This window comes from Phyllobates terribilis, unplaced genomic scaffold (assembly GCF_046119375.1).
Source record: "Phyllobates terribilis strain yellow unplaced genomic scaffold, ASM4611937v1 Scaffold_2__4_contigs__length_985480577, whole genome shotgun sequence".
NCBI classification, from domain to species: Eukaryota; Metazoa; Chordata; class Amphibia; order Anura; family Dendrobatidae; genus Phyllobates; species Phyllobates terribilis.
The window spans coordinates 86,123,805-86,138,929 of record NW_027362762.1 but is presented as its reverse complement, the minus strand read 5'-3'; the positions used below and the strand labels follow the sequence as shown (position 1 = coordinate 86,138,929).

At 41.4% G+C, this 15,125-nt stretch overlaps 1 protein-coding gene across 1 annotated transcript in view; it reads left to right on the top strand.

The window, feature by feature from the left end:
- Positions 1–15,125, top strand: part of HEPHL1 (hephaestin like 1) — a 129,346-nt gene that overhangs the window by 86,703 nt on the left and 27,518 nt on the right. Inside the window, exons 9-12 of the mRNA XM_073662181.1 lie at positions 19–233; positions 6,855–7,005; positions 10,743–10,955; positions 13,676–13,892. Of these exons, the coding sequence (XP_073518282.1) occupies positions 19–233; positions 6,855–7,005; positions 10,743–10,955; positions 13,676–13,892 (796 nt within the window). The remainder of the gene's footprint in view (positions 1–18; positions 234–6,854; positions 7,006–10,742; positions 10,956–13,675; positions 13,893–15,125) is intronic.

Here is a 15,125-nt window from a genome sequence, read left to right as displayed (position 1 = left end):
ATTGTGCTTTTGTGGTAGGCGGAAAAGTAAAAGCCGGAGCTCACGTTGCACCGGGAGAGACATTCACATACACCTGGAACGTCCTAGAGAAGGATGGGCCTACCTCCACTGATCCCCAGTGCTTGACCTACCTGTACTACTCGGCATCTGACCCGGTGAAGGACACAAATTCTGGACTGGTGGGTCCACTGGTGGTCTGCAAAAAAGGTTCTATAAGACCTGATAACACACAGGTAGAGTAACTTGAGTTTTCATATTTTTTTCTTTTCTTATCCAGCATAGCAAGTTATGAAATTTTACAAATCACTTTATTAGGAGATTTGTCTTATTACCTGTAAAAAAATACATTTAAGTGACATTATTTCATTTTTATAATTTTGCCCAGCAAAGCTGCATTGCTGTCAGAACATACTCATTTGGAGTACAGATGATGGCAGTGACAGCAACTAGGGAAAGGGGGAGTGAAGACCCCTAAGCAGATCTAACAACACCCTGACTCCCCTATCATCCCTAAATAGGTTCCGTACCTATTGCCGAGTAGGATACCTTAGCCATGGCTGACCTTAGAGCTAGAGCCTAGGTAGGGAGGGGAAGGGTTGAGCACTAGTCAGCCCCACTGCAACTAAAGACAAACAAGGGAAACAGACAAGGGGATACACTTAGCTTTGAGAAGACACCACAGAGATGACGACTACAATCCACAAAGGAACTCCAAGGAGAATCTAGCCGACTGCTAGAACTCCAGACCTGAACAGAGGAATTAACTCTATCACCAGCAACTCTCTGGAGAAACTGAGTGTATTTAAAGATCCAGCAAGGGTGTGTCAATTAGCAGCAGAAGGTGGAGATCACCGCTGGGTCCTAGAGAGGGAGGGATGATGAAAGGATCAAGAAGGTGTCTGCAAGGCCAAGCGCACCGACCTTCTACAGCCGGATCCAGAATGACTGTCTGTCAAACCTGACCTAGCCGTGTCAACTGGTAGTGGCACAGGTTGTTGACCCCCTGGGGTATTCAACCACTCTGAGTGATGTACTTACAGTATAATGTGCAGCACAGTCTATGATCATGGCTTTGGGGGAACGTTGATGTAATTCCATCGAGTAGGGGGTACCTGGTACGAGAAACTTTGGGAAACATTCAAGACATCTGCAGAGGGATCCACTCTAAATGGGATCCTCATTTCTCAGCCAAAGGATTCAAAGAAGGTCTCTCGCTCTGGAGGTCCCTGCATGTTCCCCCATTATATAGACAGTCTATTAATTTCAATGGGGTCACTGTAATACCTCATTTCACCTATGGGGGCAATGCAGAGAAAATAAAGACTTTCTACAGGAGGTCTTATTATTGCATATGGACAACCTACAACATTTTTAGCCAATTTTCCGACCAGAGATTTTGTTATGTCAGTACAGGTAAAATGTATGAGCCCCAGTGCTCAGTCGGGTCTTAGCTTACAGGTCTGATACAACTGTAGCAAAAACTCTGTGAGAAATGTTGGTTTAATACGGGACTTTAACCTCTAGATGTAAACAGGAATATCCATATTAAATGACAGCAAATGGAGATCTTGAAAACCGACTGAAACACAAAGTATATTAGAAACTTTCATTCTGTACCATAACAACTTTGCCAAATGCAGATTATATTCAAACCATGTTTTGATCTTGTTAGAATGAGGGAAGTGTGAACAGGTGCAGGCGGCAGACAATCACAGCAGCTTGCACCTGCTCGCTTTGCTTCATCCTGTAAGGAGGTGCTAGCAAGGCCTCATTCACACGTCTGTGGTTTTCACGGATAGCACTCGTACCTGTGATAGTCTATCGGGCCGTTCACACGTCAGGGAAAATAGCGGAGACACGTCTGATCTTCATCCGAGGTTCAGATCAAAATCGGCAATGCAAGTCTATGGGTCTGTGGAAAAATCGGACCACACTTGGATAACATCTTTGAGAGACAGAATAGAGACGATGGAGAAACTTTTTTTTTCTCTATCTATGAGAAAAACTGATGCCGCTCTGATCAAAATCTGATCCAAAATATTGGTCAGTTTTTCTCATGTGTGGAGAAATTGGACGTGTGAATGAGGCCCAAGTTCTATTTCTTTGTAGTACACAATCAGAGGTTTAGAGTACCTTCATAGCTGGCGGAGCTCCTCTCTTTAGTCTAAGGCCTCATTCACATGTCTGTCTTTAAAAATGTACGTGAAGCAAATGGTACCTGTGTCATCAGTGCTTTGGATCAGTGTTTCATCAGCGTGTTTGTTTTTACCATCAGTGTGTCATCAATGTATAATCCATGTGTCATCAGTGTGTCATCAGTGTGTCTTCCGTGTGTCATCAATGTATCATCCATGTGTCATCAGTGTGTCATCAACGCATCATCCGTGTGTCATCAATGTATCATCCATGTCTAATCAGTGTGTCATCAGTGTGTCTTCTGTGTGTCATCAGTGTGTCATCAACGTATCATCCGTGTCATCAATGTATCATCAGTGTGTCATCAATGTATCATCCGTGTGTCATCAGTGTGTCATCAGTGTGTCATCAATGTATCATCCATGTGTCATCAGTGTGTCATCAACGTATCATCCGTGTGTCATCAATGTATCATCCATGTGTCACCAGTGTGTCATCAACGTATCATCCGTGTGTCATCAATATATCGTCCATGTATCATCAGTGTGTCATTTGTGTGTCATCAGTGTGTCATCAATGTATCATCCATGTGTCATCAGTGTGTCATCAGTGTGTCATGAGTGTGTCATCAATGTATCATCCATGTGTCATCAGTGTGTCATCAACGTATCATCCGTGTGTCATCAATATATCGTCCATGTATCATCAGTGTGTCATCAATGTATCGTCCGTGTGTCATCAATGTATCGTCCGTGTGTCATCAATGTATCGTCCATGTGTCATCAATGTATCGTCCGTGTGTTATCAATGTATCATCCGCGTGTCATCAGTGTGTCATCAATGTATCGTCCGTGTGCCATCAGTGTGTCATCAATGTATCGTCCGTGTGCCATCAGTGTGTTATCAGTGTGTTATTAGTGTGTCATCCGTGTGTCATCAATGTATCGTCCGTGTGTCATCAATGTATGATCCGTGTGTTATCAATGTATCATCTGTGTGTCATCAGTGTGTCATCAATGTATCATCCGTGTGCCATCAGTGTGTCATCAATGTATCGTCCGTGTGCCATCAGTGTGTTATCAGTGTGTTATTAGTGTGTCATCCGTGTGTCATCAATGTATCGTCCGTGTGTCATCAATGTATCATCCGTGTGTTATCAATGTATCATCCGTGTGTCATCAATGTATCGTCCGTGTATCATCAATGTATCGTCCGTGTGTTATCAATGTATCATCTGTGTGTCATCAATGTATCGTCCGTGTGTTATCAATGTATCGTCCGTGTGTCATCAATGTATCGTCCGTGTGTCATCAATGTATCGTCCGTGTGTTATCAATGTATCATCCGTGTGTCATCAATGTATCGTCCGTGTGTCATCAATGTATCGTCCGTGTGTTAACAATGTATCTTCCGTGTGTCATCAATGTATCGTCCGTGTGTCATCAATGTATCGTCCGTGTGTTATCAATGTATCATCCATGTGTCATCAGTGTGTCATCAATGTTTCATCCGTGTGTCTGTTTTTACCATCAGTGTTTTTCACGGATGGATAAATAAATGACAAAGCTTTTCCTATACTATCAATGTTCAGCAGGGACAGTTCACAGACCGTACACTGATGCCGTCCAGGTGCTGTACGTGTTTTTCACGGATCCATAGACTTATATTATTGGCCCCTTTGATCTTCGATAACAGAAAAAAACAGACATGTGAACAGCACCATAGATTATAAAGGGTACGTGTTGTATCTGTGAAAAAAACTGATAAATACATGTGCGCTAAGTAATTCAATTTTATAAGTCTTGTCTATATGGCAGTGATGCAGCTTATATTTCTTATATTCAGTGTTTGCCTATGTATACAGTACAGACCAAAAGTTTGGACACACCTTCTCATTTAAAGATTTTTCTGTGTTTTCATGACTTTGAAAATTGTACATTCACACGGAAGGCATCAAAACTATGAATTAACACATGTGGAATTATATACTTAACAAAAAAGTGTGAAACAACTGAAAATATGTCTTATATTCTAGGTTCTTCAAAGTAGCCACATTTTGCTTTGATGACTACTTTGCACACTCTTGATGAGCTTCAAGAGGTAGTCACCGGAAATGGTCTTCCAACAATCTTGAAGGAGTTCCCAGAGATGCTTAGCACTTGTTGGCCCTTTTGCCTTCACTCTGCGGACCAGCTCACCCCAAACCATCTCGATTGGGTTCAGGTCTGGTGACTGTGGAGGCCAGGTCATCTGGCGTAGCACCCCATCACTTTCCCTCTTAGTCAAATAGCCCTTACACAGCCTGGAGGTGTGTTTGGGGTCATTCTCCTGTTGAAAAATAAATGATGGTCCAACTAAACGCAAACCGGATGGAATAGCATGCCGCTGCAAGATGCTGTGGTAGCCATGCTGGTTCAGTATGCCTTCAATTTTGAATAAATCCCCAACAGTGTCACCAGCAAAGCACCCCCACACCATCACACCTCCTCCTCCATGCTTCACGATGGGAACCAGGCATGAAGAGTCCATCCGTTCACCTTTTCTGCGTAGCACAAAGACACGGTGGTTTGAGCCAAAGATCTCAAATTTGGACTCATCAGACCAAAGCACAGATTTCCACTGGTCTAATGTCCATTCCTTGTGTTCTTTAGCCCAAACAAGTCCCTTCTGCTTGTTGCCTGTCCTTAGCAGTGGTTTCCTAGCAGCTATTTTACCATGAAGGCCTGCTGCACAAAGTCTCCTCTTAACAGTTGTTGTAGAGATGTGTCTGCTGCTAGAACTCTGTGTGGCATTGACCTGGTCTCTAATCTGAGCTTCTGTTAACCTGCGATTTCTGAGGCTGGTGACTCGGATAAACTTATCCTCAGAAGCAGAGGTGACTCTTGGTCTTCCTTCCCTGGGGCGGTCCTCATGTGAGCCAGTTTCTTTGTAGCGCTTGATGGTTTTTGCAACTGCTCTTGGGGACACATTCAAAGTTTTCCCAATTTTTCGGACTGACTGACCTTCATTTCTTAAAGTAATGATGGCCACTCATTTTTCTTTACTTAGCTGCTTTTTTCTTGCCATAATACAAATTCTAACAGTCTATTCAGTAGGACTATCAGCTGTGTATCCACCTGACTTCTACACAACACAACTGATGGTCCCAACTCCATTTATAAGGCAAGAAATCCCACTTATTAAACCTGACAGGGCACACCTGTGAAGTGAAAACCATTTCCGGTGACTACCTCTTGAAGCTCATCAAGAGAATGCCAAGAGCGAGCAAAGCAGTCATCAAAGCAAAAGGTGGCTACTTTGAAGAACCTAGAATATAAGACATATTTTCAGTCGTTTCACACTTTTTTGTGAAGTATATAATTCCACATGTGTTAATTCATAGTTTTGATGCCATCAGTGTGAATGTACAATTTTCATAGTCATGAAAATACAGAAAAATCTTTAAATGAGAAGGTGTGTCCAAACTTTTGGTCTGTACTGTATATACAGTACACATATATATATCGGTGCATCTCACTAAATTATTATATCATCAAAAAGTTAATTTATTTCAGCTCTTCAATTCAAAAAGTGAAACTCATCTATTATATAGAGTTATTACAAACAGAGTGATCTATTTCAAGTGTTTATTTCTGTTAATGTTGATGATTATGGATTACAGCCAATGAAAACACAAAAGTCATTATCTCAGTAAATTAGAATATTTTATAACAACAGCTTGAAAAATGGTTTTAAAAAATATTGGCCTACTGAAATGTATGTTCAGTAAATGCCCTCAATACTTGGTCGGGGCTCCTTTTGCATCAATTACTGCATCAATGCGGCAATGTGGCATGGAGGCGATCAGCCTGTGGCACTGCTGAGGGGTTATGGAAGCCCAGGTGGCTTTGATAGCCGCCTTCAGCTCGTCTGCATTGTTGGGTCTGGTGTCTCTCATCTTCCTCTTGACAATACCCCATAGATTCTCTATAATAGATTCTCTATGGGGTTAAGGTCAGGCGAGTTTGCTGCCAATCAAGCACAGTGATACCGTTGTGTGTAAACCAGGTATTGGTACTTTTGGCAGTGTGGACAGGGGCCAAGTCCTGCTGGAGAATTAAATTTTCATCTCCAAAAAGCTTGTCGGCAGAGGGAAGCATGAAGTGCTCTAAAATGTCCTGGTAGACGGCTGAGCTGACTTTGGTCTTGATAAAACACAGTGGACCTACACCAGCAGATGACATGGCTCCCCAAACCATCACTGATTGTGGAAACTTCACACTAGACCTCCAGCAGCTTGGATTGTGGCCTCTCCACTCTTCCTCCAGACTCTGGGACCTTGTGCAGTGTGTCAATGACTGACTGCCTTCTGGACATCTGTCAAGTCAGCAGTCTTCCCCATGATTGTGGAGCCTACTGAAACAGACTAAGGGACCTTTTTAAACGCTTAATAAGCCTTTGCAGGTGTTTTTTGGTAATTATTCTAATTTACTGAGATAATGACTTTTGTGTTTTCACTGGCTGTAAGCCATAATCATCAACATTAACAGAAATAAACACTTGAAATAGATCACTCTGTAATGACTCTATAAAATTGATGAGTTTCACATTTTGTATTGAAGAACTGAAATAAATTAACTTTTTGATGATATTCTAATTTAGTGAGATGCACCTGTATATATTGGAGCACAGAGGCTGATAATTTTTTTTTATTTGATCTCGATTTTATAATTTTCCAGATGCAGATGGAGCACGAGTTCTTCCTGCTGTTTACCGTATTTGATGAAAATTTGAGCTGGTATTTGGAGGAAAATATCGAAGCCGTTTTGCCTGATCCATCCATTGTGGACGCTGAAGATGAAGATTTTCAGGAGTCCAACAAAATGCACGGTAACGTTCTGTATGCAGGAGACATTGACAAACTATAGAAAGTCTGTATCGTCTTAGGGCTATTTGCAGCATTTTTTCATGCGGGATTTCATACAGTATAAATCAAACTATGCTACTAAGCAAAACCCTAAAACCAAGGGAGCCAGGTAGACAAAAGTGAACACTAGAATGAATATGTACAAGAATATACAGTATTTTTATTAACAATATCTGAAAACATTAACTAACACATAATAGAAATTAAAACAGATGCCTCTTGTGTGAGGGACGCAAAAAAGTGCCAGGCCAGTATATGGAGATATTGTTGCCAAATGAACCGTAATAGATAGCATAGACAAAACCTAACAGAGATAGTCACTGCATAGTATCCCCCACCATTATAAAATCTACGATTACAAGGATAGATACTTCCAAAGTGCATGTGCCGATCAGAGAAGGTTGTTCACGATTGAGGTGGTTAAACATCATAATGGTATCCTGCTTCAAAGTCAAGAAATAAGAAATAAATAAATTATAGTATGATGTTAAAGTGCATGGAAGATTGTCATAGTCTTTCTCGTAGTATATAAATATCAGACAGTGAAATAACTATTCTAAAACGTGCTTATACATTAAGTATTGACAACGAGAATACACTGTGTGCAGAATTATTAGGCAAGTTAGAGGATTATTTTTATTATTGATCAACAACTATGTTCTCAATCAACCCAAAAGACTCATAAATATCCAAGCTTAATATTTTTGGAAGTTGGAGTGTTTTTTTTTTAGATTTGACTATCTTAGGAGGATATCTGTTTGTGCAGGTAACTATTACTGTGCAGAATTATTAGGCAACTTAATAAAAACCAAATATAATCCCATCTCACTTGTTTATTTTCACCAGGTAAACCAATATCAGTGCACAAAATTTAGAAATAAACATTTCTGACTTCCAAAAAAAAAAAAAAAAAAATTAGTGATCAATATAGCCACCTTTCTTTATGATGACACTCAGCAGCCTTCCATCCATAGATTCTGTCAGTTTCTTGATCTGTTTTCAATCAACATTGCGTGCAGCAGCCACCACAGCCTCCCAGACACTGTTCTGAGAGGTGTACTGTTTTCCCTCCCTGTTGATCTCACATTTTATGATGGACCACAGGTTCTCTATGGGGTTCAGATCAGGTGAACAAGGGGGCCATGTCATTATTTTTTCTTCTTTTAGACCTTTACTGGCCAGCCACGCTGTGGAGTAGTTGGATGCATGTGATGGAGCTTTGTCCTGCATAAAAATCATGTTTTTCTTGAACGATACCGACTTCTTCCTGTACCACTGCTTGAAGAAGTTGTCTTCCAGAAACTGGCAGTAGGTCTGGGAGTTGAGCTTCACTCCATCCTCAACCCGAAAAGGTCCCACAAGTTCATCTTTGATGATACCAGCCCATACCAGTACCCACCTCCACCTTGCTGGCGTTTGAGTCTGAGTGGAGCTCTCTGCCCTTTACTGATCCAGCCTCTGGCCCATCCATCCGGCCCATCAAGAGTCACTCTCATTTCATCAGTCCATAAAACCTTTGAAAAATCAGTCTTAAGATGTTTCTTGGCCCATTCTTGATGTTTTATCTTATGTTTCTTGTTCAAAGGTGGTCGTTTTTCAGCCTTCCTTACCTTGGCCATGTCCCTGAATATTGCACACCTTGTGCTTTTTGATACTCCAGTAACGTTGGAGCTCTGAAATATGGCAAAACTGGTGGTGAATGGCATCTTGGCAGCTTCACGCTTGCTTTTCCTCAATTCATGGGCAGTTATTTTGTGCCTTTTTTGGCCAACACGCTTCTTGCGACCCTGTTGGCTATTTGCCATGAAACGCTTGATTGTTCGGTGATCACGCTTCAAAAGTTTGGAAGTTTCAAGACTGCTGCATCCCTCTGCAAGACATCTCACAATTTTGGACTTTTCAGAGCCCGTCAAATCTCTCTTCTGACCCATTTTGCCAAAGGAAAGGAAGTTGCCTAATAATTAAGCACACCTTATATAGGGTGTTGATGTCATTAGTCAACACCCCTCCTCATTACAGAGATGCACATCACCAGATTTACTTAATTGGTAGTTGGCTCTCAAGCCTATGCAGCTTGGAGTAGGACAACATGTATAAAAAGTATCATGTGATCAAAATACGCATCTGCCTAATAATTCTGCAAACAGTGTAATGAGAATGATAAGCAGGTGTATGTTGTCAGGGACTCTTACGCTGTATGGCTGTAGACAAGATATTGCAAACTTAAGAGTACGCACCCATATCTGTTTAGTATAGGCAAGACAATAGCTGCATGTAGTGAAAAGCAACACTGCTAAGTAAAACTAAAAGCAAGTGCAATATAATGCCATCAATATAATGCAACTTACTGGATGTGGAATAAGACTGATTCTGCCCTGCGTCACTCTGCCCCAATGCGCGTTTCGTCCACACGCCCCCTGAGGAAGTGTGGATGAAACGCGCGTCGGAGCAGAGGGATGGATGACAGACTCAGTCTTAAACTACATCCAGTAAGTTGCACAATATTGATGGCAGTATATCGTACATTCTTTTAGTTTTACTTAGCAGTGTTGCCTTTCACTAACCCCCCCTCCCAAAAAAAAACAAGACCTCATAGGGATGTCGTCAAAATTTTTTTTTAAAAAGTTTTGGCTTCTGGAACGTGACAATTGAAAAGAGAAAAAAATAAAAAATTCTGGCATAAAGGGCAAAACTATCTGTACCACCAAGGGTTTAGTAATATATACTGTTAGTTGTGGTGATTGGTTTCTACTAAAGTTGAGCAAAAAGATTAGCAGGAGGCTAATCCAACGGGCATGTCTGTAGTCAGTGGTTTTCGGACTAGAGCCCTGCAATCCACCTCCTACTTGCAGGCATCCCCTACTCCTGCTTTGATTAATTGGGCTGGCACAGGCAGGCTCGGACTGGCCCATAGGAGAACAGGTGAATCCTCCGGTAGGCTGCTCCTGTGAAGGAATGCTGATGAGCAGTGCTATTACACTTGATTAAAAAATTGCAGAAAAAGGTATAATCTGATTATTCATTAAACAGGCTAGCCACATTATTATTAGATAAAAGCAAGAATAAATTTGTGTAGTAGGGACAGGTTATTTTTGCATGTGGGCCCCAAGAACCAATGTTATTGGTGGGCCTTTGCCAACCTGGTCTGAAACTGGTCGCAGGCATGATGTTGTGTTAATTTAAAGAAGAGCCGGGATGCCGGGGGACAGGAAGAAGCTTTCAGAGCTCTGGTCTGGTGACCATGGACTGCTGGATCAGTCGAGTGAATCTTTTTGCTTAGCTCTACTTTCTACTACATAAATACCATCTTTGCCAAAAGTGGACTTTATCGCCTCCTGCTGTAAATAATCAGTATTGCAATACACTACTTTTTTAACAAATGTTACTGCCCGGTGAGTCGTACAGTACAGACAATACTCTTACATCAGTACGTGCACCCATGAGGTCAAAATTTAATTTTACTATCTCGCGCCCACAAACAAATTTCTGTAAGCAGCTACTATATTACCGTCTGTAAGGATTTCCATCCCTTGCAGGACGTTTTTATTCACTGACACCAAGTGAAGATCTTAAATAAGTGCTAGATTTAAAGTGTATAAAAATGGAAAATAAATCGGAGTGAGAATTAATATTCCCAGTGGGTGAGATCCTCGGAGGTTGTACATTTACATGACCATTTTTTTTTACCTTTCCTCCACAGCTATCAATGGATTAATGTTTGGCGACCTACCGGGTCTTCAGATGTGCCTGGGAGACAACGTGTCCTGGCATCTACTAGGCCTGGGCACCGAGATTGACATCCATGGGATTTACTTTCAAGGAAATACTCTGAACCTGGGGGGAATGACCAGAGACACCATCAGCCTTTTCCCGCACACGTCGGTGACTGCGTACATGCAGCCAGATCAGGCAGGTATGTGACGCCATCCGGACAGGAGAACTTGTGGAGGGTTTGCAGGATTTTACATTGATCCCAAGAATATGCCATCACTACATGATCAGTCGGGGGTCCGACGACATGATCCCACCAATTAGCTGAACGTATATGGATGCCACTTTGACGAAAACTCCAGATAACGCTTCTACCACTTTATTTTGATGATCTTATAGGGGTCATCTTGGAGATGATCTCCCACTGATCACAAATGATTACCTATGGTTAGGATGTAAAAATCCCTAAAATAAACTTTAGGGCATAATAGCGTGTATACGTATGAGCAAATCCGCAACATCTCCTTGTAGTGTGAAAATATTCTGCATGGGATATGATTCTTGGAAATCCATTCATATTTTTTGGCACTGTACTTTATTGCAGATTTGATTGTGTAGATTACACACCCAAAATCTAGAAAATACACATGTGAACATTGCCTTAGAGGGAAAATGTGTAACATAATATACAGCATTTATATTGTTATTACTAATAATAAGTCATCATTAGATTCCCCTTTTTATTTTCTAGGGGGCTAAATGTGATATAACAAATAACTAAAAGTTTTTTTCTGGATTACAGGATTATTTCTGAAACTGATGCATTTATGTGATTTTTTTTTTAAACCTAACTTCCCTCAAAACTGAAAATTCTTGTAATATCTGTCAGATCTAAGAGAAAGACGATGTTCCTGAGATTGGGGATATATTAGTTTCCATAGTTCAATTCTATATTTTTAGAAGACTACTGCCAGCACTTTTAGGTCACGTTCAGCAGACAATATTTTCATTTCGAGTGCTGTCCGTGGAAAAAATGCCATCACCCGGAGTGCACCAGGAGCAATGTTATTCAGTTGGGCTGTTCAGGTGTCCTTTTTTTTTTAAACACAAAACAAATATCCGCCAGAAGCTATTCAAATCTATGGGTGCGCAAAGAAAATCAGATCTCGTACAGATCATCCCTGTAGCATCTAATTTTTAAGGATACATGGCAATTATTATTCACTGCTGATGAATAAAAACAAATGCCATACTGACTGCACATAGCTGCCATACAGATGACAATACAGAAAATCGTCCGTACTTTTCTGGATGAAAATCGGACAAGTTTTTTATAGGCTCATGCGAACTTAATCATAGACAAAGCCTGTGTGTCTTCCTTCCTCGTCCACACGTAAAGAGAATACCTGTGAGCCCTTCTTCCTCGCCCACTTGTAGAGAGAAACCTTGTGATTCATTTTTCCTCGCCCACTCGTAGAGAGAAAGTTTGTGAGTCCTTCTTCCTTACCCACTCTTACAGAAAGCCTTTGATTGCTCCTTCCTCACCCACACGTAAAGAGAATTCCTGTGCATCTTCCTTCCTCACCCACTCGTAGAGAGAAACCTGTGCGTCCTTCTTCCTCTCCAACTCGTAGAGTGAAACCTTGTGAGTCATTTTTCCTCGCCCACTCGTTGAGTGAAAGTCTGAGTCCTTCTTCCTCACCCACTATTAGAGAAAGCCTGTGTTCCTTCTTCCTCACCAACTCATAGAGAGAAAGCCTGTGAGTTCTCCTTCCTTGCCCACTCATAGGGAGAAAGCGAGTCCTTCTTCATTACCAACTCATAGAGAGAAAGCCTGTGAGTTCTCCTTCCTTGCCCACTCTTAGAGAGAAAGCGAGTGAGTCCTCCTTCATTGCCAACTCGTAGAGAGAAATTCTGTGATCCCTTCTTTCTCTCCAACTCATAGAGAGAAAGTCTATGAGTTCTCCTTCCTCACCCACACATAAAGAGAATTCCTGTGCATCTTCCTTCCTCACCCACTCGTAGAGAGAAACCTGTGCGTCCTTCTTCCTTGCCAACTCGTAGAGTGAAACCTTGTGAGTCATTTTTCCTCACCCACTCGTTGAGTGAAAGTCTGAGTCCTTCTTCCTCACCCACTATTAAAGAAAGCCTGTGATTCCTTCTTCCTCACCAACTCATAGAGAGAAAGCCTGTGAGTTCTCCTTCCTTGCTGACTCATAGGGAGAAACGAGTCCTCCTTCATTGCCAACTTGTAGAGAGAAATCCTGTGAGTCCTTCTTCCTCGCCCACTCGTAGAGAGAAAGTCTGTGAGTCCTTCTTCACCCACTCATAGACAAAGCCTCTGATCCCTTCTTTCTCGCCAACTCGTAGAGAGAAAGTCTGTGAGTTCTCCTTCCACGCCAACCAATATAGAGAAACCCTGTGAGTCCTTCTTCCTCGATCCACTTATAGAGAGAACGTCTGTGAGTCCTCCATTGCCCACACGCAGAAAAAGCCTGTGATCCCTTCTCCCTTGCCAACTCATAGAGAGAGAGCCTGTGAGTCCTTCTTCTTTGCCCACTCATAGAAAAAGTCTGTGAGCCCTCCTCCTCGTGCACTCATAGAGATAAAGCCTGTGAGTCATCCCACCTTGTCCACTCGTAGAGTAAAAGCCTGTGAGTCTTCCTTCCTCATCCACTCTTAGAGAGGAAGACTGGTAATGTGACATAGGAGAGAAGAATATTGAGGCTCACTACATTAATTGCTGATATTTTCAGTTTTGAGTGAATTTTGGGTTTAGCATCACTTATGTCAATTAGCTCTCACATGTTGCTGAATAGATCTTAAAGAGTTTCAGGCTAACTTCATTAAATTGATTGATTCTGTAGTCATTCTAATTGTTTTTGAGACAAATTGAAAAGACCCCTTGCCCTTATTCTTCAGGAATATTTGAACTTGGCTGTCAGACAATGGATCACTATATCAGTGGGATGAAACATACATATACGGTGCAGTCATGTGACAACTCCATTGCTAACGAGCACCAGTATGGCGCTATGAGGACTTACTTTGTTGCTGCGGAGGAAGTGGAGTGGGATTACTCCCCTGATAGATCCTGGGAACTCGAAAAACACAACATTACAGAACATGTCCATGAGAGGTATGTTCTGTATACAGCCAGGCACTTTGAAGTCAACATCAACTGCTCGTAATAGAGGTCTGTGTTTCTTCAGAAAATGCAGCCTTCTATTCAGATCTTTACAATTGTATTTGTCATTAGTTTTCTCCACTAATCTTGTTTTTTTTTCACTATCCATCTTGTTATTGGTTGTTTTCACTATGCATCATGTTGTTGGGTGTCCTCTTCTCTCTTTCCATCTTGTGACGTTCATTCTCCTTTCCATTTTGTTGTCAATCTTTATCTCATCATCCATCTTTTTGATGATCACCTTCCTCTCACTCTTCATTTGTCTCGTGTTGGTCATTCTCTTTTCTGTCATGTGGTTGGTTGTCCTTTTGTACATGTTGTTGCTGGTCATTCTCCCTTTTTTATCCATCTTGCTGTTACTCGTCCACCTTTAATTATTAGACATGTGTTGATTGTCCTTTTCTCTGTCTTGCTGTTGGTCATCCTTCTCTCCATCTGGTTGTTGGTTGTCTTCTTATCACATCTATTACTTGTTGATAGTTATCCTCTTCTCCTCATTTGTCTTGTTGTGGTTGTTCTTTTTTGTTCTTCCATTTTGTTAATAGTTGTATTTTTTACATCCTTTTTGAAGTTGGTCATTGTCTTTTCTTTATCAATCTTTTTGTTGGTCATCCTGTCTATTCATCTTGTTTGTCGTGATTGCCCACCACTCCCCAATTCCAACAATCTTCTTGTTGGTCATCTCATTCTATCTATCCATCTTGTTATAGGTCATTCTTTTGTCTCCACCAAACTTGTTGTTGGCCATCTTCTTCTCTCTATTCATCCTGTTGCTGGCCATCTACCTTTCTCCACCCATCTTGCTTGTTATTAGTAATCCTCCTCTATCTATCCATCTTCTTTTTGATCATCTTCTACTCTCCATTTATCATGCTGGTGGTTATTCTCTCTCTAGTTATCTTGTTACTGGTCGTATTCCTCTTCATCCATCCTGTTACTTGTCAACCAGATTTCTCCATCCATCTTTTTGCGGATCATCCACCTCTCTCCATCTTGTTGTTGGTCTCCTCTATCTGTCTAGCTATCTAGTTGCTGGCCATCCTCTTCTCTCCATCCATTTCTTGAATAAGGGAAAGCTTTAATTTTGTCATTTGTGCTTCAAGTAAAGGCCTTACCTTGATTTGGTCAAGCATCAAATTTACCTATCCTGGTCTATGGGTCCATACAGAAACATAGGAACTGTGC